At 46.5% G+C, this 27,723-nt stretch overlaps 3 protein-coding genes across 5 annotated transcripts in view; 2 read left to right on the top strand and 1 right to left on the bottom strand.

Annotated features, from left to right (window-relative positions):
- The first annotated feature begins 295 nt into the window (after positions 1 to 295).
- On the top strand, positions 296 to 16,874 carry ankfy1 (ankyrin repeat and FYVE domain containing 1). The gene is made up of 25 exons (XM_079737537.1): positions 296 to 320; positions 1,952 to 2,168; positions 2,432 to 2,550; positions 2,685 to 2,820; positions 3,477 to 3,600; positions 3,921 to 4,070; positions 4,172 to 4,337; positions 4,909 to 5,113; positions 5,499 to 5,567; positions 6,147 to 6,349; positions 6,862 to 6,959; positions 7,295 to 7,496; positions 7,709 to 7,807; positions 7,923 to 8,076; positions 8,540 to 8,708; positions 10,080 to 10,198; positions 11,486 to 11,642; positions 11,889 to 12,089; positions 12,570 to 12,746; positions 13,158 to 13,305; positions 13,645 to 13,735; positions 14,168 to 14,292; positions 14,391 to 14,537; positions 14,664 to 14,754; positions 15,174 to 16,874. The coding sequence occupies exons 1-25, from the start codon at positions 311 to 313 to the stop codon at positions 15,304 to 15,306; spliced, it is 3,510 nt and encodes a 1,169-aa protein (XP_079593663.1). The 5' UTR covers positions 296 to 310; the 3' UTR covers positions 15,307 to 16,874.
- Positions 16,875 to 17,238: 364 nt separating this feature from the next.
- On the bottom strand, positions 17,239 to 19,033 carry cyb5d2 (cytochrome b5 domain containing 2). The gene is made up of 4 exons (XM_079738148.1): positions 18,690 to 19,033; positions 18,006 to 18,146; positions 17,723 to 17,909; positions 17,239 to 17,543 (listed from the first exon to the last, which is right to left on the bottom strand). Exons 1-4 carry the CDS (start codon positions 18,988 to 18,990, stop codon positions 17,378 to 17,380), a joined length of 795 nt encoding a protein of 264 aa, XP_079594274.1. The 5' UTR covers positions 18,991 to 19,033; the 3' UTR covers positions 17,239 to 17,377.
- Positions 19,034 to 19,156: 123 nt separating this feature from the next.
- zzef1 (zinc finger, ZZ-type with EF hand domain 1) overlaps positions 19,157 to 27,723 on the top strand; it is a 40,684-nt gene continuing 32,117 nt past the window's right edge. For 2 of the 3 annotated variants that reach the window (XM_079738248.1, XM_079738247.1), the window contains exons 1-15: positions 19,157 to 19,678; positions 20,302 to 20,446; positions 20,598 to 20,792; positions 21,007 to 21,190; positions 21,742 to 21,941; positions 22,368 to 22,578; positions 22,792 to 22,908; positions 23,195 to 23,373; positions 23,851 to 23,949; positions 24,284 to 24,387; positions 24,538 to 24,683; positions 25,595 to 25,700; positions 26,098 to 26,319; positions 26,851 to 26,942; positions 27,088 to 27,329. In XM_079738248.1, the coding sequence (XP_079594374.1) occupies positions 19,265 to 19,678; positions 20,302 to 20,446; positions 20,598 to 20,792; positions 21,007 to 21,190; positions 21,742 to 21,941; positions 22,368 to 22,578; positions 22,792 to 22,908; positions 23,195 to 23,373; positions 23,851 to 23,949; positions 24,284 to 24,387; positions 24,538 to 24,683; positions 25,595 to 25,700; positions 26,098 to 26,319; positions 26,851 to 26,942; positions 27,088 to 27,329 (2,656 nt within the window). In that variant the 5' untranslated portion in view covers positions 19,157 to 19,264. The remainder of the gene's footprint in view (positions 19,679 to 20,301; positions 20,447 to 20,597; positions 20,793 to 21,006; positions 21,191 to 21,741; positions 21,942 to 22,367; positions 22,579 to 22,791; positions 22,909 to 23,194; positions 23,374 to 23,850; positions 23,950 to 24,283; positions 24,388 to 24,537; positions 24,684 to 25,594; positions 25,701 to 26,097; positions 26,320 to 26,850; positions 26,943 to 27,087; positions 27,330 to 27,723) is intronic. The other variant, XM_079738249.1, reaches the window with a different exon arrangement.

Genomic DNA, 27,723 nt, shown 5'->3' with positions numbered 1-27,723 from the left:
TTTACATTCTAAAACAAAAGTAATCCTTGCTTCTAGCAGACATGAGATGCTCAGGTGGAAGTGAACTCTTTTATTTAAGAAGAAATATATATTTATTTCTTCTAGCCTTCGAGTATAATATTTGATTGAAATGAATATAATAAAGGATGAATATATCTATATTACATAGTGTATCGATCATTGATCGCAGTCAGTTCTTGGACGTCCTAAATTACGAGTTTATAGAAGGTACTCGAACGCACCATCCGATTCCCTCTGTCAGTTTCGGCATCGTATCGCGATAAAGAACCTCGGAGGTAACGCAAGTAACATGGCGGAAGGTTTGAGAGATTTTTGACTATTTAACAGTACACTCCCTTTTAATTGGGTATGCGTAATGATGTGTTGATTATTGAACTATGAGGGGCCATTGAGTTAAGTTGACAACCTGTGTTAAGGAAGCTATAAAATCCGATGTGCGCCGTCACTTCTCTGGTCTTCATCTTGCTAGCTAGCCGACGTTAGCGGGCGTTCATCTAGCTATCTATCGAGTTGTATTTGTCGCGATCTTAACCAGCCAAGACGGGGACGATGATTCTAAAGCTGACTTCAACAGTTGAATATATGTGGAAACTACTATCTTTCTGGAATATAATTTCAATCTGTGCAGTTTCACACCCTGTTTATAGTCAACAGTGTTCGTGCCTAAACATGTCACTCCTTCATGTCTATCCTTGCAAAGCGATATATTATTATTAATTAATGAACATTAGACTATTGCGAAAAATAGTTTGTGGTGTCGATCTATGGTTTAGAGAATAACGTTTTTCCATTGTAGACAGTAGTGGAAAGGCAATTGTAGCCTAAATTCGATTGATTCTGCAGCGGAAGATGTGTCTGCAGACTCCGAAATAGACAGTAGAATGCAATAACTGTTTCAGCATTGCGCCGTCAATGTTGAACTTGTAGTGATGTTATACTTACAGTACACACCAGTTGACGCAATAAAACCTTGCGAAATAACAATTTTCGATCTCTGTGTAAACGGATCTTCTTATACACATGTCGAAACTTGATTATATATCTTGAGAAACCCTATTCATCTCATTAGATCTGTGATTTACAATTGTGTCTATTATTAAAATAAAGACATAACCTTACGACACATGCTGTGTATGTCGTATGCAACATGAAGATTTTATTGGACATTTAATGTTCATTCGTTGCAACTCTGCATGGAGCTGATATGAGTGTTGAAAGCCCCCCCCCACACACACACACACATACACGGACAATCTCCGTTCCTCATGACCAGGAACTTTGCTAGTAACGTTTTTTTTTACAAGAGAGGGCAAAGTAATGTGCATCCTCAGCACTCTGTCTTCACTTAAACTTTACTGGGTGACGGGAAAGGGAAGGAAATGGGGCTCAGTGGAAGTATGTGCAATCCTAGCTGACACTCCTAAAAGCACAAGATCTGTATAGCGGGAATTGTGCCTCCAGCTTAATTTGTTGGGTTTTTCAAACGATCCAATGAGATGTTTGACTGTATTTTGTCGTAGGCTTAACATTTGCAACTGACCATCAACAACTGATACTGGTTGTATGTGTAAGTTGTTTGTGTTTGAACACATTGACTGTAAACCTATTACTGCGACTCAATATGGCTTTATTAAAGTTATTTTATCAGTTGTATTTTTTCAGTAAACACAAACAGTTTAGCTTGTGTTTACTGGAAACTCATCAATCCCCTCTTCCTGTGTCTTCTTTCCTATTCCACCTCCTCCTTTCTTTCACCCTCGTCCACATTTTCATCTGTCTCCTCCTTCTCCCCCTCGTTTGTTTCATCCACATTATCCTCTGTCTTCTCCTTCTCCTCCTCCTTCTCTTGCTCCTCCTCTTTTGTTTCATCCTCATCCACCTTCTCCTCGGTCTCCCCCTCCTCTCCTTCTCTACACCTTGGCCCGGACAGAGGAGGTGGCCAAGCTGAAGAAGCACCTGGCTCTGCTCCGGCAGGAGTATGTGAAGATGCAGCAGAAGCTGGCCGACACGGAGCGTCGGTACGCCATGCTGGCAGCCCAGGCGAACAGCCAGGGCGCCACCAGCCCCAACGCCCCACCTTCCGAGGACACCTTCATCAGCCGTCTCCTGGAGATAGTGTGTGAGCTCTACCAGCAGGAGCAGTACAGGTGAGCGGAAGAGCTTGGTTAACAAGCGGTGGTTGGAAGGGCAGGTAGGTAGGCGTTCCACTTCCTCCCTGCCAAAGTGTGGTGTTTGAATAAATGGTAGTGGATTCAATTGGTTTGTTTCAATGTTTGATTGTAGTCATTGGTTGGTTTATTTGCACCCTACAAACCCCAACACACTTGTTAAATGTACATGAATGAAATTTATTGTTTCCTTTTCAGTTGTATTTTTCGTCTCATTGTTGATTTTGTTGTTCATACTGCAGTGATCTGAAGGTGAAAATCGCAGGAGAGGGACTCCATGCCCATAAGTTTGTGTTGGCCGCTCGCACTGATGTGTGGAGTTTGGCCAACCTGGCCTCCACATCAGATCTGGACCTATCTGGTGAGAAGCCCCGCGTGGCACATCGCTCACACCACACCTATTGAGGATCACAACCAGCCTTTCAGATTTCCTATTGAACCGCCCATTTGTGTGGCAAATTCACTCCACCCTCTAAAAACTCCATGGCTGTGTAGATACCAAGCCTGAGGTCGCCATGGCGATGCTGCGCTGGGCCTACACGGATCAGCTGGAGCTCAATGAGGACGACGTCTTCCTGGTGGACTTGATGAAGCTCGCCAACCGCTTCCAGCTGCATCTTCTGCGAGAGAGGTGAGCTCCAGAGCCCCCCGGCCCCTCTGAGACGTCTGCTCGATGCAGCTGTAGCTCCGACTACAGCGCTGTCTGTATGCCGCCGTTATGATAAATAACCGTAGGGCTGCTTCTGATCATTATTTTATGTTTTTTATAATGCATTAACACATTTTCGATTTAGTCTTTTAATGAGAAATAATAAGAAATAAATATATCTATATATTATTTTTCTAATGAACTGAATTGGACAAACGTAACCATAGTGGAAGTTGTTTGATGTAGTGACCGGATAAACCACAAGGCCATGAATATATTAGTAAAATGATAAATTCATTTTCCATTGAATAAATGTTCAATGTGAAACCAGGGAGTTCGGCTGTAGAAGGCCACCTGTCCTGTCACTCGGCAGCCAATAAATAACCAGAGCAGACCATTTCAAAGAGACAGCCCTATGATGCTGGGGTCAATGTACGCCAGCACGGCGTTTAGATGCATCCATAAATCAATACAAGCCCTTTTTTGATGACTAATGTGGCCATCTGCCTGATCCTGCCAGCATAGAATGTATTTTTTTTGGTGGCACTCTCTGCTGTGACAGTGTTACGCAATGCTCAAAACCAAAACCACTCTTTTGGTTTCAAGTTTCTAATATCTCCTTGTGTTCTTTTGGGTAGGTGTGAAAAAGGAGTGATGTCCTCTGTGAATGTGAGGAACTGTATCCGCTTCTACCAAACGGCAGAGGAGCTCGATGCCACCACGCTGATGAACTACTGCGGGGAGATCATAGCCAGCCACTGGGTGAGCGATGCTGCATGTCAAGGCTGTCTGTGTGAATCATCTCGTAAACCCTTCCCGGGGTGGTCAAGGTTACGTTTACGAGCCAGAGGGGTGGGCTATCCACCACCGTCATTATGCACCGTTGGTTTTTCTATGATCTTGAGGTGCGGTTTATAGCCTCCCACTCCATAGCGGCACACACACTCTTTCCATCAAAATGTGGCGCAATAGCTTTTTTCAATCGAGAGGAGCCGGTGTCTCGGTTCGGTGGTCGCCGTAGGGAGCGCTCCCAGCAGGGACAGCCTTTTTTTTTATTAAAGAAAGCGCGTTGCTGTTTCCAGGACGACTTGAGGAAAGAGGACTTCAGCACCATGAGCGCCCAGCTGCTCTTCAAGATGATCAAATCCAAAACGGAGTTCCCTCTCCACAAAGCCATCAAGGTGGAGCGCGAGGACGTGGTCTTCCTTTACCTGATAGAGATGGACTCGCAGGTCAGCTCCACCAGCACCCTCCTCCGTCCCTCTCCTGTGGTGTCCCCTCCCCAGTCGAGTGCTATGATTTAACCCCCCTCTTCGTCTGCTTCCGCGTTCAGCTGCCCGGGAAGCTGAATGAGCTGGACAACAATGGCGACCTGGCGCTGGACTTGGCGCTGTCGCGCAAGCTGGAGAGCATCGCCACCACGCTGGTCAACAACAAGGCCGACGTGGACATGGTGGACCAGAGCGGCTGGAGCCTGCTGCATAAAGCCATCCAGAGAGGTAGGGGCCAGGAAGGGCGTTTGGGATATTTGACCGTGTGTGCAGGAGGTCAGAGGTCAAGTTTAAATAGGTAAATAAGTTCAGCTTGGGTTTTATTTGTTATTTAACCACCATTTACCCAGAACATTTATCTGGATAAATATTCTGGAACATTTATCCAGAACATTGAATTACTATTACGAGGTCAACTTTAAATGACTAGGTCCAGTTTAAAGGGGAAATATCATACCACCAGGTGTGAGTGTGATTAGCCATTACAAGCCGTATTCAAAATGTGCAGCATTGTGACATCACAGGTGGGCGTGTCCACCTAGATGTGTGACGGATCACACCTGGTGGTATGATATGTCCCCTTTAAATAGTTCAATAAATTCAGCTTGGTTTTTTTTGTAATCAACCACCGTTTATCGACGACATGTATCTGGATATGTGTTCTCGAACATTTATCCAGAACGTTGAATCACTATCAGGATTAGCTGCTTATGGACCACAACACAGCAGTAGCCTACCAGCTGGAGGGCTTTAAATCACCAGTAGAATGACTCCTACCCTCCCCCCCACCCAACCCCAGGAGACGAGTTCGCCTCCACCTTCCTGATCCGCCACTCGGCCCAGGTGAACGCGGCCACGGTGGGGGCGGTGGAGACGCCCCTCCATCTGGTCTGCTCCTTCAGCCCCAAGAAGCACTGCGCCGAGGTGATGAGCGGCATGGCCCGCATCGCCGAGGCTCTGCTCAAGACCGGCGCCAACCCCAACATGCAGAACAGCAAAGGCAGGTGGGTTGCCACAGCCTCTTTTGGCCTCCCCTCCTCACCTCAGAACCATCGCATGTTTGTAAAGAGGTTGAAAAGCGAACCGAAATTTTGGTCTGTGGTAAAATGGGGATTAAGAAGACTTTTGGTTGTTTGCCAGTTCCATGAAATGCTGTGTTGTTGTTTGCTTCTTCCTTTAGAAGGAGGGTCTTTATTCTAGATTTGTTTTTCTTATTTAGTTCCTTGTTTGTCGTCTCTTTAAGTTCCGATCCATGCTGCTGGATAGACAAAGTGAATAGAATGAGGTAGTGAGGGTTAGCGATGTATTGTGCTTGTTTCCATACACCTCTCACTACTGCTTTCGATTTATAAATGAACAAAGATGACTTTCTCCCTTCCACCTCCACAGAACCCCTCTGCATGAGGCCGTGGCGTCGGGGAACGAGCCGGTCTTCAGCCAGCTACTGCAGTGCAAACAGTAAGGCCCTCCACACGCCCCTGTGTGGCCTGTTTGTCTTTCTGAATCGTTATTTATGTTTGTGAAGAACGAGGCTGATCAGTCTTATTCTCTCCCTTAATCTCAAAATGTTTCAATTCTATTGTATTTGTATAGCCCTTAATCACCATAACAGCCTCAAAGGGCTTAACAGGCCAAATATTTATGACACCCCCCCCGACCCAAGCCCCCAAGAGGGCAAGAAAAAAACTCCCTTAATCAGCAAGGAAGAAATCGTGAGGAGGAACGCAGAGCGGGAGTTGCAGAGTGCAATGGTTGCCATAATTGATGTACATGCATACATACATACATACATACATACATACATACATACATACATACATACATACATACATACATACATACATACATACACACATAGGCAAATCATTCCGTTTGTTGGCACTGGCTTCTGGCACTGACATTTTGTCAGTCTTTCTCAGACACCCTCTCACTTCTGGCACGCTACCCCGGGTCTAGCGAATTAACGCTCTCAGACGGCGCTAAGCCACCCGACCCGTCGTCACCAGCGTTTGCTTCTCTCCCTTTAATCTCGGTCAGGCTGGACCTGGAGCTGAAGGACCACGAGGGCAGCACGGCGCTGTGGCTGGCCCTGCAGTACATCACGCTGGCCTCCGACGACTCCGTCAACCCCTTTGAGGACACGGCCCCGGTGGTCAACGGCACCGCCTTCGACGAGAGCAGCCTGGCCGCGCAGCTCATCCAGAGGGGCAGCAACCCCAACGCCCCCGACCTGGGCACAGGTACCACAACACCAGAGAGCCAGGCCTAGCCTCGTCTCATTGACTCGCCTTTAGACTTTGGATGTCTTCTCTTGGCTGCTACTATTATGGTGTCCACATATGAAGGCATTAGAGCTGTAGTAGATACGATTTTGGTTTTATTTGGCTATATATGAAGAAAGAGACCTGGCTTTGTTCAACTAATTCCCCTCCCTGTGCAAGTCTGCATAGAGGGGGGCAGATTTATTAAAAATCTCCCTTTTTCTCATGCATTTCAACAGACTTTGTGTTGTACAACCGTGTTTCATTGGGAGCATTTACATACATTACCTCCGATTTATTTGAAATGTCCTCGATCATTTACTTATACTAGTTTACAGCAGACTACAGCGGCCTGCTAGCCGAACCAGGTCATGGCAAGGACAGCTCATTGCTGCTTATAGTTAATTCATTGTTTTTTTCCCAGCATCCTAGCACTCCAGACGGTCCATATTTTAAAACATTCATGTTGTCTTCCTCTCCTCTTCCACTAGGCAACTGTCTGATGCAGAGGGCAGCCAAGGCGGGCAGTGAAGCGGCCGCACTCTTCCTGGCCACCCATGGTGCGATGGTCAACCACGTCAACAAGCTGGTGAGCAGTGATGTCGTGTTACATCCCACGCAGTCACCACAGAGGTCATGAGGCAGACGCGATGCCTCAATAACAGTTCACATTTGTGTGGCAGTGTGGTTTGCGCTCTATCTCTTGAGTAGTGCTAGTAATATGCCTCTGTGTTGTTCTATCGCCCACATAAGTTTTTTTTTTTTTTCAGTTCATAATTTTTAGTACCAGTCGGCATACATAGTTTACTATGCATACAGTAACCAGTTGTTACAGTCATATTGTTATGCTGTAACGTTTCCTATACAACATGCATCAATGTTCAACCCCCTACCGTTATTTAAATGTTCCCTCCTACCCTTCAGGGCGAGACCCCCCTCCACACAGCCTGTCTGTGTGGTCTGGCCGGCCTGACTGCGGAGCTGCTGCAGCAGGGGGCCAACCCCAACCTGCAGACCCTCAAGCCTCTGTCCGAGGATCCCCCTGCCCTGGCCCTCCAGAGCCCCCTGCACATGGCCATCGCCAACAACCACCCGGACGTGGTCTCCGTCATCCTCGAGCAGAAGGGTCAGTGCCCCCCAGTGGGGGTCAAACGATGGGAGAGCTTGGCGTTGGAAAAAGTCAATTTATTTATGTTTGTATTTTTATTTGTAATAGTTGCGCTTAAAGGTGGATGTATGTTGCACCACCAAGCCGTGTGCCGTGTTTGGATCGCCCTTGACCTGTCAGTGGGGGCTTGGGTGTTAATTGTGCGTCTCCTGTCGACCGCTCCGCTGCAGCCAATGCCCTTCACGCCACCAACAACCTCCAGATCATCCCCGACTTCAGCCTCAAGGACTCCATGGACCAAACGGTGCTGGGTTTAGCCCTCTGGACAGGTACACTCCGCCCACCCGTCCGTAGCCGCACCACTGCGTACCATCGGGTCATGCAGGTCCAACCATGCCAGGGCGCCCAGCCTTGAGTCTTAACGTGCGGGGCTCTGTGTCTCAGGCATGCACAACATCGCCGCCCAGCTGCTGGGCTCCGGGGCCTCCATCAATGACACCATGGCCAGAGGGCAGACCCTGCTGCACATGGCCATCCAGAGGCAGGACAGCCGGAGCGCCCTGTTCCTATTGGAGCACCAGGCGGACATCAACGTCAGGTATGACTGGGAGGAGTGTTCACACCCCGATGTCAGCAGTCTGATTGAAAGCACCCCCGAGGGGTCTCCCCTCTACCTGCTCGTTGACGCCATGCTTTAAAAGCGCCTGCTAAATAGTACGTCTGACAGAGGAAGCATAAAAGCCAAGCTTATAGAGGAAGTAATAACAGAGGTATTTTTTCAATGGTTCTCAACAATAATTGTTTGACATTTGTTGAAGTTTGAATAAGACGAGAAGATTATAGTTAGGAGCGTAGTATATCAATAAGTCATAGGGTTGGACCATATTGAGGAATGTCCTCTAGCGTGGTTGCTTGTCTATGGCCTGCAGGAAGCGTCATCTTTTATGCGCTGATGAGCGCGCACTCTCTGTTCGTTAATATTCACTTGATTTCGGTCCCTCTTGGTAATTGATTCCTCGCATGCATCTTCTTCAAAGTGCCTCCCACCCTCCCTCTTTCAGGACACAGGAAGGTCAGACGGCGTTGCAGCTGGCCATCAGTAACCAGCTCCCCCTGGTGGTGGATGCCATCTGCACTCGTGGAGCCGACATGTCGGTGGTGGACGAGAAGGGGAACCCGCCGCTTTGGCTCGCCTTAGAGAACGGCTTAGAGGACATTGCCTCGACGCTGGTGAGTCCTGTGGCTCTCTCTCACGCTGTCGGTCACTGTGTTTCTGTCTCCGTGCGTGTCACTGGATTTCAGTTGTAGATGGTGAGGAACAGGGGTTGCCAACACGGTGCCCACGGGCCCAAAGACAAGTTTAGGGTGCAGTCTGCCAGCGCATTGGCAGGCTAAGATACCCCCACTTTGCCACGTGTTTTGGATCTATCTTAAGTGGCTTATTGGATAAGGAAGAAGTGGTCACATGGTGTTTGTACAGAACTAGGGATGTTAACCGATGACCGTTTGACCGATGGTTAACCGTATCAACGTTAACCAATCAATCTTGTCGCTTGTCGGTTAAAAAAAAAGTTGGGGTCAGTGTGGACTGTGGAGTGTGTTGGTTTCACTTCACACAAAAAGATGATCAGATGAGGTGACTTATTGGAAGTTCGACGGACACCGCGTCTCTAGCCCACTGTTTAATTTCTCCTCAAGTCTTAATTATTCCCGCATGCGAGTGGCGGAGAATATGATCTCTAAATTATTATGGACAGTAGACTAAACACTATAAGACTACAGTTAGCCATCTCATTCCAAGATCTTTTTGTGTGAAGTGAAAAAAATTAGCCCTCACACTAAATCTTTCTGTCTCCTCCAAACTAAACAAGCGGTGTCTCTTCGGAGCATTTTCTTAAATGAGCCGCGGCAATGTTTCAAATGAGCTCCTAACGCTGCCCTCTTCCGATTGGTCTCTACACACGGTCAACTTGCAGTAAGCATGCCTCGTGTTTCAATTCAAACACAGGTCGTGCCGTGATAAGAGCCACTTCCTCTCACTCGGAGAGTGTGTGTGTGTGAGTCGGAGGCCGAACGGGAGAGAGATAAGCAGAGTTACGAAATAGCAGGTGGCTGGCGCGGCTCGAAATGGCTCTTATTTCAAATTGCACATTTTAATCTGATCGGTTAAGCGGTATTAACCGGTTAATGAGGCTCGGTGGTTGGTCAAGAATATTTTAGATTTTCGCCATCCCTATACAGAACAGTGCAGCTCTTTTAAATTGTCTAATGTTTTATTACATAATGTTCTATTTACTATCTCTGAGGAGTAACAATACTGCACTTACACCACTGCCACTAAATTCTGAAACAATTTATCCATTTGTTTTGTTATGAACCTGATTGTCCAGCACTTGCATTTTGGTTGTAGTAACTCCAATTCTGATTGTGTACTTGTTCTCAGCCTCATCTAGTAAGCTACTTTGGTTGTAAGCGTCTACCAAATGACTCCTTTAAAGCGGCTAGCTACTATCCTGAGAGAGACTGGGTATCTCAGTGGTTGAGGAGCTATGAGAATAGGGTGGTAAACTGAGACGTTTGTCTTTCGGGGGGGCTCACCAGGTGCGACATGGCTGTGACGCCACCTGCTGGAGCGCGGGTCCCAGTGGCTGCCAGCAGACCCTCCTCCACAGGGCTATAGACGAGAACAACGAGGTGTCCTCCTGCTTCCTCATACGCAGGTCTGTACGCACGCACTCACACACACACGCACACTTTGTGCTTGTTTCCAAGGGATAAGGGCCAAGAACCTTTGTGTTTAACATATATATATATATATATATATATATATATTAGAGCTGTCAAGCGATTAAAATATTTAATCATGATTAATCGCATTTATGTCATAGTTAACTCTGATTAATGGCGATTAATCACAAATTCTTTCCTATGCTAAATATCCCTTGATTTCTTTCTCATTTTAATGCTCTTATCAACATGGAGAAGTGCATCAGCTTGCCTTGTGCAAATGTTTCTTTATTGAAAACAACATTGGCATACTGATCAAAAAAACAAAAAAAATTACAAAGTGCAAAGGTAAACTATAGGTAAACTCAGCCTATAGTGCAATCAAACAAACATACTGCCTTGAACATTGCAGTCAGGCTACTGCTTCTTTCGTGTGCTTGGCCATTAAGTGGTATTTCAGACTGGACGTGCTGCGATGATAGCTCAGCTCACAATGGCAAATCACACATATTACTTTGTTCTTGTCAATGGAACCATTGCTAGAAAGCAGGTGAATAATCTACGTTTGCCAAGGCAAAAAAAAGAATATATATATATATATTTTGCGTTAATCGTGCGTTAAAAAATTTAACGCCGTTAATATTGCTTTGAGTTAACGCCGTTAATAACGCATTTAACGCACAGCTCTAATATATATATATATATATATATATATATGTATATATATGTGTGTGTGTGTGTGTGTGTGTGTGTGTGTGTGTATGTATATATATATATATATATATATATATATATATATATATATATATATATATATATATATATATATATATATATATATATATATATATATATATATATATATATATACACACACAATGTACAACTGAGAAAATTGTATGTGAATTTTGGATGGGGGGGAAAAATCGTAAGGATTGTGATTCTCATCGATTTACAAGACTACATAATTGTATCCATACTTTTCTCTGCTCTCATGCCATCATTTGCCCCACAGACATCTTAGCGCACAGCGGGCAGGAATAGATCCTGAAATCACATCAGGAAATCGCTCTGATTAGATTTTGAATACACTCGAGGCTCCCAAGAATCGAAATCGAATCGCGACTTAGCGCAATATTCCCGCCCCTAATGTTTCTCTCTCTCTCTCTCTCTGTCGGTCTGTGTCTGTGTGTGTCTGTGTTGTGTGTCTGTGTATGTGTGTGTGTGTCTGTGTTGTGGGTGTGTGTATGTGTGTGTGTGTGTGTATTTGTGTGAATCAGCGGCTGTGACGTGAACAGCCCCAGGCGGCCGGGCCCCAACGGGGAGGGGGACGAGGAGGCCAGGGACGGCCAGACGCCCCTCCACCTGGCGGGCTGCTGGGGCCAGGAGGAGACGGTGCAGTGCCTGCTGGAGTTCGCCGCCAACGTCAACACGCAGGTGCAGCAACACTGCTCTTTCCTTTGTATTTCCCACAGACTGCTGGAGGCTTAGTTGGGCGTCCTCGGCCCGTTTTGTTTATGTTTCGGCTGAGGAGGTAGGAGAGAGCTGCCGGATATGTTACTCATAATTGACACAGGGCCTAACGAAGATAGTAATTATCGGAGCCTTAACTGTGGACACAGCTCTGCCCGGTGTTTAAGTATTTTAATTTAATCCCCCCCCCCCCGACAATTATCCCCACAGGACGCAGAGGGTCGTGCGCCGATCCATGTTGCCATTAGCAACCAGCACAGCGTCATCATCCAGCTGCTCATCTCGCACCCGGACATCCGCCTCAACACCCGCGACCGGCAGGGCATGACGCCGTTCGCCTGCGCCATGACCCACAAGAACAACAAGGCCGCCGAGGCCATCCTCAAGAGGGAGCCCGGGGCTGCAGAGCAGGTGGAGCACTGACTCTCTCACTCACTGTCTCTCTCTCACTGTCTCTCACTCACTGTCTCTCACTCACTGTCTCTCACTCACTGTCTCTCACTCACTGACTCTCACTCACTGTCTCTCACTCACTCACTCACTCACTCACTGTCCTAAAACAAAGTGATAGGCAGCCAAATGCCTAATCTAACAGAGACGAATGCCAATGAAGCAGGTCTGAAGGTTGCGATTGGCCCAGATCATAAACATTGCGCCATTAATGAAACTGAAGCAGCTCAGCCAAATTTTCGACACTGCTCCTTGCCTTCTGCCTGACCACTCCTGGCTACCGCCCTTCTCTTTGAGTATAGTGAACGAGCAAAAAGGAGGAAGGATGTACGAAACTGTTTTTAAATGCAGCAACTCCTAATTACTTCTTTATTGGACCCACCACCCGCTTATTAAAACTAACCAACCCGACCGCCCAACGTTTCCTGTCCTCTCTTCCAGGTCGACAACAAGGGGCGTAACTTCCTCCACGTGGCGGTGCAGAGCTCGGACATCGAGAGCGTGCTGTTCCTCATCAGCGTCCAGGCCAACGTCAACTCCCGCGTGCAGGACTCGGCCAAGCAGACACCCCTTCACCTGGCCGTCCAGGCCGGCTCGGAGATCATCGTCCGCAACCTGGTATTTCAGTTTGTCTTTACACTGGACGATCAGTGACGCACAAAATTTAATCGGCATAGGCCAATAAGTAGCCGACAATTTAATAACTTGGCATCGGTATCAGTCCATAGAAGAAACATGCCTGATAGTTATGCATTCATTCTGTGGCAACAACACATGATTCATATATAGTTGTAGCTAAGGCACTCGAGGATGGGAAATTTCCTACATGAATATAATATGTCTGTAACTGCACCTGCAACTACGCAATTGATAGAAAGACACCTGCCAATGGAATTTGAATATACTTTTAAATACTGTGCGTCTTTATAGATAATGTTTTTATTTGATATGCTCTATGGCTGGCTGATATCCGGCTATGCGTTTCTACTGCAACAGACTTGATTGATCGTTTTGTGAAACCGTCTCCAGTTGCTGGCTGGGGCCAAGGTGAACGCGCTGACCAAACACAGACAGACGGCTCTGCACCTCGCCGCCCAGCAAGACCTGGCCACCATCTGCTCCGTTCTGCTGGAGAACGGGGTGGACTTCGCCGCCACTGACGAGAACGGCAGTAACGGTAACCATCCTTGGCTTCTGTGTATTGAATGCTATTATGCGTGGGTGATTGATTAATCAATATGTTTATAGTCCTTAAAAGCTGCAAGCTTTTAAGGACTATAAACATATTTTTGCAAGCTTTTTGCAATCTTCAGTGCGTCCGACATTTCGATCCATCATAACTTTCTTGTTTTGTATATCATTTATGCAACAGTGTTGTTGTTGTTATTTTATTTTTTTATGTTGAATAAGCAGATGCCTTTTTTTTAAAGGTAGAGTTCTTTAGAGACAAGTGTAATTTGCCAATGTTGTGTGGAGGACATTGTTTGTGTGTAACCAATGTTCTGTTGTCCTGCAGCTCTGCACCTAGCTGTGATGCAGGCTCGACTGAACAACGTCCGAGTACTCCTCACGGAGTCCAACGTTGACGCCGAAGCCTTCAACCTCCGGTATGCCTAGCATCTTCAACCTCAGGAACGCCTCAGGCTTGATACACTCTTCATTTCAATGTTACTTCTGGGTCTCCGCAGGATCGCATCTCGGTCACATTGGTATCTTTTAATGCAACCTGGTATCAACATTCCAAAGTTGTGTATGAACACATTTATCGTATTATGGACACAACATGTGTTTACAGTTACCTGGCTGAGTAATTAAAACCCGTCCCAAAAGCCTGCAATCTTGCCGGAAAAGCCTGCATCAGGCATATAATATTGTGATAATAAAATAAACCAAAACAGCTTTTCTGTAGTGTATTCGAGGCCCTAGTGTCTTCATCTTGGGTACACCTACCATCATTAGTTTCCTCCAAAGGATGTAACTCCACGGACAGACGGATAGAGATTTATCCTGACTATCTTAACTGCCTGCCCTCTCCACAGAGGTCAGTCGCCGATGCACGTCCTGGGGCATTATGGGAAGGAGAACGCTGCGGCCATCTTTGAGTTGTTCCTGGAGTGCATGGCCGAGTATCCCCTGGACAAACCGGACAACGAGGGCAACACGGGTAGGGAACCCCTTTTGGAGGTCGGCCGCCCGTTTCCACGTGAGTTGTATTTGGTCTTCTCTCTTGGATGGACTGAACACCTCCCTGTCCTGCTCCAGTTCTGCTGCTGGCCTACATGAAGGGAAACGCCAACTTGTGCCGCGCGATAGTGCGGGCCGGTGCGTGCCTGGGCGTCAACAACAACCAAGGAGTCAACATCTTCAACTACCAAGTGGCTACCAAACAACTCCTCTTCCGCCTACTAGGTTAAACACCCGCACACTGTAGCCACCTTTCATTTCTTTAAAACCACTCTTTTTCTTTTTGTTTTGAGAAAGGTGTGAATGTGAGGTAATAATCCCTGTTTTTTCCCTGTCGGCTTGTTGGACTAGATATGCTGACCAAAGAGCCCCCGTGGTGCGAAGGATCCAACTGCTACGAGTGTGCTAACAAGTTTGGCGTCACCACACGCAAGCATCACTGGTCAGTCGTGTGACCTACCATTCCTTGACTGTTTAATACAGCTGTCGGCTGTTTTATACACTGCCGTACGTCAAACTTACCCACGTCTCACTCTTTTCTGTATCTCTCTCTCGATCTCTCGTTCTCTCGATCGATCTCTCTCTCTCGATCGATCTCTCTCTCTCTCGCTCTCTCGATCCATCTCGCTCTCTCGATCCATCTCGCTCTCTCTCGATCTCTCTCTCGATCTCTCTCTCGATCCATCTCTCTCTCTCGATCCATCCATCTCGCTCTCTCTCGATCCATCCATCTCGCTCTCTCTCGATCCATCCATCTCGCTCTCGATCCATCTCTCTCGATCCATCTCTCTCTCTCTCTCGATCCATCTCTCTCTCTCTCTCGATCTCTCTCTCTCTCTCTCTCTCTCTCTCTCTCTCCAGCCGCCACTGTGGGCGCCTGCTCTGCCACAAGTGCTCGATCAAGGAGATCCCCATCATCAAGTTTGACCTCAATAAGCCTGTGAGAGTGTGTGACATTTGCTTTGATGTCATGACGTTGGGAGGGGTGTCCTAAGGTCTATTTGGCTCTGGCTAACCCCGCCACCCTCCCACCCGAGGCTCAGAGGTGAACTTGGCAAGGGGCCAGTATAGCAGGGACTACAGTAGCGGGAGGACCTCTTCATATCCTTGGACCACCGCCTGCACACTAATATACTCTTCTAGAAATGATCAATGTTCCGGAGGGACTCCCCCAAGTAGAAGTTGAAACAAAAATTGTCTTTTTTTGTGTGTATGTGGGAGCGGTTGTAATGTGTGTGTGTGTGTGTGTGTGTGTGTGTGTGTGTGCGCGTGTGTGTATGTATGTGTGTGATGATCCTATGCGAGAATATGAGAAGCTTGTTGCCAGTTTTGGCAACGGGTTGAACAAGCATGGGACGGTTTTACGATTGTTTTTTGTTGGGCTAAACATCTCAAGTGCTTTTTGTTTTTTATGGATGAAACGATTATGAACGTGTACGCAGACCATCACATCCGCCTACAGAGAAGTAGGCCCTCTTTTCTGTTGAGTCATCACTTTGGAGGAAACAAACTGCCCATGGATACTACCATATATAATCGTTTCATAGACGGCAGGGTCCAGCTTTGAATTAAAATCCCCTTGAGATTCCTCCTCAGGGCTCTTAGCATTTATTAAGTATCCACTCATAAGCCTTCATCTATACGGTCATCGTCATTTCCTCAAGCCGGGGTTGTCTGAACAGATGCGAAAGTAGACGCACAGTATGTGAGAAACGTAGACGCTGCTGTGCGATAAACAAATGTTCTCAGATATGGTTCAGCACCTCCTTGAACCATAGTTTAAAATATTGTTTTTGAACAAAAACAAAATGTATGGCACTACAGTGGCAGAGACAAACACTTGCATAAACAAATGGCCTGTTTGCACATATTCTGCTACCATACTGTCAGAAACCCTATTCCAATCTGATCAAATGGTTAATCTTAACATGTTTTTAAATAATGGGTTTCCAGTTTGTAAACAGTCCAGAAAGGAAATCTCAATATAATCCAAATTAAATCTCAAAGACCGATTATGCCTTTAGCATGTCATTATTTTTAGCCTTCAAATCTTGTCATAATCATCATAATATATACATATAAATATATATGTGCTTTGCTCACAAAAGGATTACATTCCATTTTTATCGGCCTCTTACGGGGTTTGTGTTGTGATTGGTCAACACAAACCTCTGATTGGCCGAGTCCAGTCGTCTTGATCACGTTTTAATGCTTCTTGATTGCTTGGCCTAACAGGTGCACTTTATCAAGAGGACATTTTGGATCACTAAGGAGATTAAGTGGCTGAGGGGTGGCTTGGAGACGGGCCGCTTTAGGTATTGTTAAATTGTACAGATAAATGTGATATTTTTGACCACTACAACTGTTTTGTACCTAATGCAGTTTGTGCTTGTCATTGTGACAAACTTAAAAAAAAAAAAAAAAAATCTTGGCCTCTGTTAATCTTTTATGCACATTGTTTAATCTTTTATGCACAGTGTATTGTATCTGTATGCTCAGATATCTAGCCTGTTCCTCCCTGTGTATCCTTTTAGAGAACGGGAGGACAGATTTACATAAAGGTCATCAGAACAAGAATGTGCTTGTGTTTCTTTCATTACCATTTCTACATTTTATGATGGGTTTAATGAAGCAAACCGCTAGAAACTCCTTGGTTGTGGTGTGGGCTTCAACAGCAGAATTTTCTGAGTAATACCAAGAGTAAAATAACTCTGATAAATAAATCTTACAAAATTTGAAAAAACAAGTCACAGTAAAGCATTTTTAATGTTCCTCAAAAATAATACTTTCAACTAACTAACTTAATTATTATTATTATCAACTTAATAACTTCATTATTTATAGTTCTATCGAAGATATTTTACAGTCAAATGTATTTTATGGACGAGACATCAAAACATTAGTGAAAAATCAAAGGCTACCTGGACTGTACAGGAATACTATAAAATAAAAAGGGGGGGGTAAGAAATGAGCAGTGGAATGAATTAACAGATAAAAGCTTAAACAAATATATACACAGCCTTTATGCTGACGTACTTATTATTTCTCTAAAGTTAAACCATTAGCTAGACCTCCATTGTACAAGAGTCACTGTCTGGATGGCAGCCCTGATAGTCCTGCATGTTGGGGCTCCCGGATGAGGGGTCTTCCACACAGACACATCGGGAGCGGCTGGAACCAGGGGAGAAGAGCTTCCTGGGAACCCCTGCCCATGGTCTTTCCACTCCGCCGCTGCAGAAAAATAAACGGCTTGAGCTTAAACAATGGCGCCATCTTGTGGACAGCATCAACCACAAAAAAAGGTTTCATAAAACTCGGCCTCTTCTATCCTGTTTGGCAAGCTACACGTAACAGCCGGTGGGATCTCCCGTAATTTGACCCAAGTTGGCTGAATAGCACTCAATCCACACCTTTTGGTTGAGCACCACACTCTTCCTCCCAAGGTGGGGCTCCACTCTGAGTTACAGGAAGGGAACGTCTGGCTCTCGGCCTGCAACTGAGACTTCAGCCTCTGACCCTCGAAAAGTAATTCCTCCAACTTCATCAAGGCCTCTGTGGGCAGCCCTTTCTCTGTGTAAAATCGACCAACCAGTCGACCTGGAACCAAAACCAAGGGTAATAGTGAACGTAGGTATTTGGTTTACACACCCCAAGAGTATCCAGCATTCAGTTATATACTGTCAATAAACACACCTATAGGTGTGTAGTCCTTCTGATAAAAGGCCAGCCAGTCATACAGAGCGACCACCTGCGAGGGAGACAGGGTGGACACATCATCTATAAGGCCGCTTTCAGTGAAATCCCCGCTGATGAAGGCCAGCGAGGCATCCTTACCTACAAAAACGAACACAAAATGGCAGTTAGTTTAAAATTGTGTAAAAGTGTTGTTAAAATTGCCCAAAATTCCAAAAGACAAAATTTCTATGGATGTGGAAGGAGAGTGGATCACCCAGAACGAGGTTATTCTGCTTTCATCAACAAACATACATTTGATATGCCTTCGAATTCATACTATATTATATAAAGTAGGCCCGTAGGCCTCATCCATATTCTGTACTATTATATTACGATTAAACATGCCTACATGTGCATGTATGCATATTGTAAGAACAGTTTCCATGTCAAACAATATCAATATTACATTATAAGTAATAGATTCATGGCGAATATAAATCGATACCGTAATTACTCGTCTAAACGCTCAGAGCAATATGAAAGCTCCTGATCGCGGTGTAAAATTGGAAAGACACTAACTGTAACGTATGTGGCAGCTATGAATAGTACCACCAAGACCAGGTCACTAACATAGCATAATGTATGATATAAAGCACATGTTATCCTTTGTCAAATATGGTAAATAGAAATTGCTTAGCCTACCTGCCATTCCATGATAACCACCATTAACCCCATAGTGCCTGTCTCCTTTCTGGACATCAAACACCTGGCCGATTATCGCAAGGTAAAGACCCTTGCTGCCACTTGCACCATCGTACAATAATAATTCGTCCCTGCTTAAAAGCCGCATATGGGGCTCTTGGGTCCATTCATTTGTAAGTTTCGTGGACCAGTCGCTAGGTATAATTAATATAGCCACTAACACAGATGCAACCGCAAAAAATGCATCGCCGTACATTCTTATTTCCATCAAAATGGTTTGAATTAAACCATACCTAACCATCAATATAAGTTATCTTCTGTTAAATTGCAACCATAACAAGTGCATTTCCGTTCACGTAGTCGCCAAGGCGCATGCGCGTCACGTCGGCTTGTGGCAGGTTGGTTTGCAACTGACGTCTCGTCTCGCCGACGTCCACTACGTAGTGAACGTCAATGCGGTAGTAATGAACAGCAGAGCATAGGTTAGAGAGGTCTAGCCTAGCAAAGCAGATTCAAAACGGACATCAGACTGTGAGAAAAGATCATTAGGGCTCCATAGGCCGCTAAAAAAAAACATGGGAAACGTAGAAAGCGGCGTTGCAGGAGCCAGCGGGGACGAGGAAGATGTCGAAGCCGAAAGCCCAGGGTTCGCGGAAGACAGCCCGGCCTCTGCGGCTACTGGTGTCGGGGCTGGGACCGCTGGAGGCTCCGGTTCCGGGAAAAGCGGTAGACCGACGAACAACAACCCACCGTCCACTAACGGACCACCGACTCCCGGAGTCCTGTTAGAACAAGTTAAATTGAGAGAAGCGGCGGCCCGGATCAGTGACTCAGGACTCGCTATTCCAGAGTCGGTTCTGGCCGGGAATGAAATAGCTTTAATGCGATGGCTGGAGGACCGATTGAGCCGAGGAGAAGAGTCAGTAAACGTGGAACAGTTTTGTGAGATGTTAGAGATCAGGAATGCACCACGAGATGAGTGTGAGGAGGTAATATATTTACGGTATACCAGACACAGCCCCACTTTACGGCAGTCCAATGTTATTGACAACACTCTTATTGCAACACAAATCTCTATTGAAATGAATTCGCAATATTTTATAACATCGGATTGGTTTAACGGTGATTACTGAACCCTAATACTCCTCTGTTCACTTGGTCCATGTGTGCTTCCCCTTTGCAGTTGGACACAAAGCTTTCAATTGTTGACGTTCTCTTTGCAAGCCATGGAAGTTGACATTCAGGCTGCAGCTCTGCCTTTACCGCAAAACTATTTGCTTTGTTGGTAGTCCAACATTTGTTGGACAACAAATCTACAGATGAATAGGTTAAATCATGAATGGGCTGTACGAGAAGCTTTGTTTGGGACTTTGAATGCCCTGCATACAATGACTAATCACTCACGTTAATTCAATATTTAAAATGCACACAAAGGTGATAATATAATCACAGGGTCTTTTCCAGAGATTTATAATTAAGATATCTCCCAAAAATGTTAAACAAAAAAACAGATTTATTGCTGCTCTCAGTCTACACAGTTGACTGACTGACTGACTGACTGACTGTGTGTGTGTGTGTGTGTGTGTGTGTGTGTGTGTGTGTGTGTGTCCAGGCATTTGGTCAGTTTGATACAGAGGGGGATGGGGTGGTGGACGTGGAGAGTATGCTGTCTGCTCTGAAGAACTCAAACGGAGCCAATCTTCAGGGAGAGCTGAGTCACGTCATAAGGCATCTGCAGGCGTGCTCCCTAACCCCAGGTATGTCACAGGATTGGTTTATTACGGGATCAGGGGTCACCAACATTCCACAATCAATCAATCAACACTGCCTTATGGTTGGGTAATTAAAGACTGAGAGGATAGGATCTGTGGGAATCCATTTCACTGATTTTCCGTTGCATTGTTTCAGGTTTCGTGGACATATTCTCTAAGTATAAAGATGAGTTAGGCGCGCATGCTTCCAAAATCCTCAAGTTCCTGCACAGGAACCGTATTCCCAGCAGTGCCATCCCGTTCCCACTGCTGGAGGGCTACAACAGCATCTGCACCATGAGGTCCAGCTTGGTCCAGAACTTCCTGGAATTCCTCCTGCAGAAAGAGAAAGGTGAGAGAGCTTTCATATCCACCTTGAATTATGAGCACAAACAGACATGATTGACATTATAGACGTTAATAATGAGACAACTGAATTCTTTGACCATTTTGAACCTTGTATCGTCTGGCTCTCGCAACATTACCACCAAATCCTTTTGGGTGGCTGGGTTGACATGAATTAGTGTTGACGTTCTGTCTCCTGTTTACTCCCCGCCTTTTTCCAGACCTTGACATCCAGTACAGAGCGGAGCTGATCCGGGACCCTGACGTGGACAAGGTCAAGGTGGTCACGCAGTGCTTCAGCTTCATCGAAGCCTCCTCCAACGCCACGGACATCCACAGGATGACGGACAGCGAGACAGGCTCCTTCTGGCAGTCGGACGGCAGCGCACGCTCCCACTGGATCAGGTGAGAGGGTCGACGATGTACATCCTTTAGCCACTGAGGTTTTACCAGAAGCAACTTACCAGTAAGGCTGCAAACCATCAAGCATGCAGCTCACTCAATGTTGGTGTAGCTTCCACACGATATGACAGAGTTCAAAGACGCTATAGAAAGACAAGGTTAGTAGATGTGAATGTTATGATACCTCGGGTGTGACCGTTGCATGCAATGAGGTACAGAGCTTGTACGCACAGCTCAACAGTTGCTTCCGGGCATCTTTTTTCACCTTTTTTCACCTTTTTATGCACCTCATATTTAGCTTGATTGATAGACTTTATTTTATACCTACCAACTGCCTTTGCTATGCATAGCAAAAAAAAAGAAAAATGTACACACAGCTTTATGTGTGTCTTTTACCTGCAGTACATCACCGTACATCCGTCAATGTGCACAAGGTCGTTCTGCACAGTTCTGCACCCTACGTTAACTAGCACAACATTCGATGACAACAAAACACCCTTTGAGAACAGCGTCTGTGGCCCCTCCTCTGAAGCTGCCCTTGCTAACCCCTCCAGGTTGAAAATGAAGCCAGACGTGGTGCTGAGACGCCTGGCCATCGCCGTGGCCTCCAATGACCACAGCTACATGCCCCAGCTGGTGTCGGTGGCCGTGGGCAAGAACCGGCGCTCGCTCCAGGAGATCCGGGACATCCGCATCCCCAGCAACGTGACGGGCTACGTGGCACTGCTGGAGAACGCCAACATCACGCACCCCTGTGAGTCCATCTCAAGTTATTCAGGGAACCCATTCGTTCCAAAAGCAACAGGATGGTCAATTCAGTTACAGGTCATTAAGGAGAAGGTAGGGGTAGCACACCTTGGTCAATGATGACTGGGTTTATTGATACAGATTGGGCTGTTGACATCGGGCCTTGAACCCAGTGCCTTTTGGTTTGGCAGTGGAACACCCCTAGCCACTACACTGTTTAGCCATTGCTTTTGCTTTTTGTTCAACGCTGAAAGTGTGGGCTGTGTGATCGCTGAGTCACCCTGCTTGGTTTCCTTATTACAGGGTTGTCGTAAAAAATCATACTTTGGTTCTGCAATTTCCTCCCTGGAGTTGGTACAAAGAGGATCTGTGTATTCTACGCGTCATCCTGGTGTATTTACAACACTCCCATTTGACTCCTGTGTCCCTGCAGACATTCAAATCAACATCAAGCGTTGCCTTAGCGACGGATGCGACACGCGGATCCACGGGCTGAAGACGCTGGGCTACCAGATTACCAAGAGCAAAGAGGTGTCGGTCTCGGACGCGTCGGCTATCTGGTACCTGTCCCTCCTAACCTCCCTGGTCACCGCCTCCATGGAAACTAACCCGGTTCTGGCCCAGACTGTTCTCCAGAGTACACAGTGAGAGACACTCCTAAGCCCCTTTCTTTTCTTCTAAAAATGACTACTATCGATATTCTGTCGTGATCCAAGGATTTTTGGTTGATTTGATTGATTGTCTCTGTCACTGATTTGGTGACCCAAGAGATGTTGGATACTTTGACATCTATGTGATAAGCTCTCAGTAACTAAGCTGTGTTTTGTGTGTACTTCTGTCTCTATTCCTACCTGTAGAAAAGCCTTAAGGCACATGCCGCCTCTGTCCCTGACCCCCTCGTCCACAGAGTTCCCCAAGTTCTTCTCGGCCAACATCCTCGAGGAGGTGGACGGCTTCCTGCTCAGGATAGCAGAGTAAGGAGATACCTGCTCTGACAGCGGCGGGGCGACGCGTGCTGTCTTTCCCTGTCGTCGTCTTCACATGACCAAAACCATTCTACATACACCGCTGCTAACTATGTGCAGCTTGAAAGTTAAAAACGACCCTGTGGTCCGTCCCTGTGTTCCAGCATGCTAGCATAACATCAACGATGATCAAGTGGGATGAGAAACACCCATCAGTATTGTCGCATAATTTCTATATCTATATGTGTAAAAAAGTAAATGTGCCACTAAGCGGCCTCTTTGCCGCCCCCACCAGCTGCTGCGTGAGCCCAGAGTCGGAGCTCACCCTGCTGGCCTTTGCCCTGGCCCGGGGCAGCGTGGCCAAGGTGCTCCAGGCGCTGTCGGGCATCAGCGAGCACCTGGAGACGGAGTACCGCGCCTCCAGCCTCATCTCCTCCATGGCCTCCGTCAGGATGAGGCTGCTCTACCGCAATGGTAAACGCCGGCACCTCAGCACACAAGACGAGGGAGAGGGGGAGAACGAGGGACATGGGGAAAGAGAGAGGGGGAGAGAAAGAGAGACATGGGGGAGAGACATGGGGACAGAGAGAGGGGGAGAGAAAGAGAGAAATGGGGGAGAGAACGAGAGACAAGGGGACAGAGAGGGGGAGAGAAAGAGAGACATGGGGGAGAGAAAGAGAGACATGGGGACAGAGAGAGGGGGAGAGACATGGGGAAAGAGGGAGTGAGAAAGAGAGACATTAGGACAGAAAGGTGAAGAGAAAGAGAGACATGGGGACAGAGAGAGGGGGAGATAAAGAGAAATATCGGGACAGAGAGATGGGGAGAGAGAGGGAGACATGGGGGAGAGAAAGAGAGACATGGGGACAGAGAGGGGGAGAGAAAGACAGACATGGGGACAGAGAGAGGGGAGCTGGCATTTCTTGAGGGAGACCCTGTGTCTGCCTCCAGGAAAACCCCTGCAGCTGCACCTGCAGGCCTGCGACGTGAAGAGTAAAGAGGAGAAGTCGGGACCAGAGAACATGCTGGCGGAGCCCACCACCGGTGACGGTAGGCCCTACAGATAGACCAGTGCTTTTATTTTCCATGACTTGGCTTGGATTACTACTACTGTGGGGCAGTATGATTATAGCTATTCATCAATGAAACAGTATCACCCATTTCAGATTCAGTTTCCCGACTCTACGCCTTTATTTTGTTACAGATTCAGGGCTATCCCTTAGCCCATGTACTCTTGTGTGGTTTGTGTTTATGTCATGTGTCCGGATTCTCTTTTTACTATTTGATCATAAGGCAGGCGGTTTGATCAAAAGTGACTTGCAGTGAGTGAGATTTGGCTCTAGGATGCCTACAGCATAGCACCCCAATTGCCATTATTTGGTAGTATCTTCCACAGGGTTCCTGACGGAAAGTGGAAAGAAGCGAGCCAGCATCATCCTGTCCACGGAGGCCCAGAGCAACTTCCAGGTCACCCAGATGAAGGTCAAGGTGAGTCCTTGAAAGTCCTTGAAATCGAAGCCGAATTGTGATTGCAAATGTGCTACACCTGTGGCAGCGACGTAGCGATCCCGGGCCTCCCACCCCTCCACACATTTCCCTTCCATGGAGTCAGTCTTTGTGTGTTTGTGTATTTGAAAGGTCCGGAAGGGAGCCACTGGTGCAAAGTGTGGCCTGGTGTTTGCCTACAAGGAGGCGAACCCCTTCGATGCGGAGAAGCACTTTGACAGGTTCAAAAAGTACGACTCGTGGGACTACGACGACTACAAGGATTTTGTTCAAGACAAGTAAGGATCTGGCTGTGTTTTAGTGGTGGTTGTTGTTGTTGTTGTTGTTGTCATAGCTGTGGTGTCTAGTATTCTTTATTGTTGCATTTCCGATAACTTGTTAACGTATAATCAGCGGAAGCTTTGCAGTCGTTGAGAACCCTGAATCATGCTTTGTCCCAAGTCCCATTAACCATTTCTTGGTGGTTTAGCATTACAGATCGTTACAAAAGTTATTTTGGTTAATTTCTTCCCTTGGTAATTGTGTGTGAATGTGGGTGCGTTTTACATATTTCAACACCAAACACATTTATAGATGGATAAGGTCAAATGAATCATTGGGCAATGAAAAGAAACTCCTCCACTCTATACTCCATAACGTGTGAAAAGAGTTTAGTTTCTCTTTCTCCCTATCTTCTGACAGGAATGTAAACCGAAAATACCAAATAGTGATTAAACTGGAAAATCCTGACGGCAGGAAGTTCCTTGGAAGGTTTTTCTCTGCCTGGACAGGAAGTGTAAAAACACTTCCTTTTAGAATTAATTGTAATCTAAACCAAGGCCCCCTCAATTGTAAAATTTAGATCTGCAACAGTAAATATATAAAATAATTGCTTTTACTGAATGATTACAATCATGCAATTATTTTCCAGTGTTTTAACCTCGGTCTCATTGAGCAAAGTATATGGTAGCTTGCAGGTTTATTTTTTTTATTTTGTTTCTTATTCCATATGGATTGCATTGTGAGTTTACTATGAGTGAGTTGATTGCGGCCGTGTGCACTATAATATCTCCTATAATATTCCTCATGTCTGGAAATAAAGCTTACAGAAGGGTATCCCAGAATCGCTGACGCACTTTGGGTAATGTACACTCGCTGTCATATCGTATACAAGCTGGCTGACGGCCAATGGTACCGTCTGATCCTGCAGTGTGAAGCTTCCGGCGCAGTCAGAGGACCAGCCCATTGGCTGGTTTGAGCTGGAGGAAGACTGGAATGACGTGGAGATCAAACTGCAGCAGTGTCGCATTGCAAAGGTATGCTTCCACGTACACACACCTTACTGATCCCACATCCATGACTCCCTGTCTTCGCCCAGAGCTCAGAACTGGAACGGTTGTCTTGGCTTTTATATCAAGACGAACAGGAATTTGTATGCACCCCTGTTCCCGCATGAACCTTTTTTGTTTGCATAGCAGGCATTCCCTCAACGAACTTGTTGTTGCTCCGCCTGACTGTGTTCATTGTGTATTGCGCGTATCAAATGTATTTAACATATCAATTTACAATTTCCCCATTGTTCGCTAATGTTGCCATGGTGATGTCATTAATTTTAATCCACCATCATCAAGCCAACCTTCTCTTCCCCCCCCCCCACACACACACACACACACACACACACACACACACACACACACACATCCCTCCTCACAGTTCCTGATGGTGAAGTTCCTGTGCACGCGGCAGACGTCGGCCGAGCGGCTGGGGGTCCAGTCGCTGGGCTTTCACGGTTACCTGGTCGTGGGAGCGGAGAGGCTGGGTGCCGCAGAGGAGCTCCTCCCCGAGGGAGGGGAGGGGCCGGAAGACCTGGCCACCACGGGCCAGATGCTGCTCAACAAGACCCTGTTCTTCATCCAGCAGCTGACCAGAGACATGGTGGGAGCCCCACCACAGTGGCAGTCGGTAGCTTGCCTACCCAGGTTTAGCCCATTGATCAAGCCAAGGGCTTTTTCTTTGTATTGTTAGGGGCCAACCCCCTCACCTTAAGCACTCTCAAGGGGAAGAGGGACACATGAGTAATCTTAGGATACGGTTAGGACTGCAATTTAAACAAAGCAGTAAAACAAAGCAGAAGCCAGGGTTATGGACGATTACCTTGTTCGATAATAACATCCTGGCTTTGGGAGGTTTTTGGAAATGTTCTAATACTTACTTACTTTGGTCGCCATAAAGGTATTTTCCAAAGAAAACTAGCAATGCAAAACTTAACGTCTCTATGGAAGCCTTGTGAAAGACTATCATTTACAGTGATTGAACACATTGGTTTGTGCAGTCTGGAGTGCCATAGCCCTCTTTTAAATAGATTTTCCTTCCTGCTCATACTTGGCACTCCTACTCTGACAGTTTTCCTCTCTCTGTCTCTCCCCCTGTCTGGCTGTTTGTCCGTCTGTCTGTGCAACGCTGTAGGATGTCTCTCAGTTCAAGCAGAAGTTCCTCCTGGACTTCATTGGCCTCAGCCTCACACTGTTCTGGAGCCTCTACAGTAAACTGATGCAAATGTGAGTGGCCGATCAAACCCGCTAGTCCCAGGCCCACCTCCAGGGTAGCCTGGGCTTCTAAACAAAACCACGTCCGGCCCTGTGGCGGGACCAGGTCAATGTGAACAGTGTCTCTGATCGTTGGTGTGCTTTGTCTCTCGCTCAGCGAGGGAGAGGAGGTGATGAAGAGCAGAGTGCTGCTCCTCCAGCTGCTCCAGAACTGCTTCCCCATGCTGCAGAGAGGAGCGCCCGACTGCCCTGACGAGGGAGGGGGTCCCGAGGAGGAGGAGGAGGAGGAGAAGAAGGATGAGGAGAAGCCAGCCGAGGCGGGCTGTTCGTCTTCCTCCGGAGCCAACGCGGACCCCCCTCAGGGAGCCGTGCTGGAGCTCTACACCCACCTCTGCCAGGGTGAGTAAGAGCACCAGCTGACCTCCATGACTCACACAGGGTGTTGTATGAGTCACACACACACACACACACACTTATGTGGACATGCGCACACACACACACACACACCATCTGTGAAATACTAACAAAGGTTCTCTATTCTAGATAAACCAATGGAGTAGATTATTAGTTTATTAGTTTATATATACAAGGTAGTTTTTTTATATATATGTGATTGCATACAAAATAAAACAATTCAGTAGCTTGTTCCATACTTCAATAGCCTGTTGGTTCTACACCTCGTTTTGAATTGAAGTGTGCCTCACATGACTTGTAAATACCTCATTTGAATACGAGTGATATGATAGACTGATAAAGACAGATATGAGGGTGAAAGTTCTCTTTCAAGCGGTTG

Source organism: Pollachius pollachius, assembly GCF_949987615.1.
Source record: "Pollachius pollachius genome assembly, chromosome: 6".
Lineage (NCBI taxonomy): Eukaryota > Metazoa > Chordata > Actinopteri > Gadiformes > Gadidae > Pollachius > Pollachius pollachius.
The sequence above is the reverse complement of the archived record's forward strand: the minus strand, read 5'-3'. Positions and strand labels throughout refer to the sequence as shown.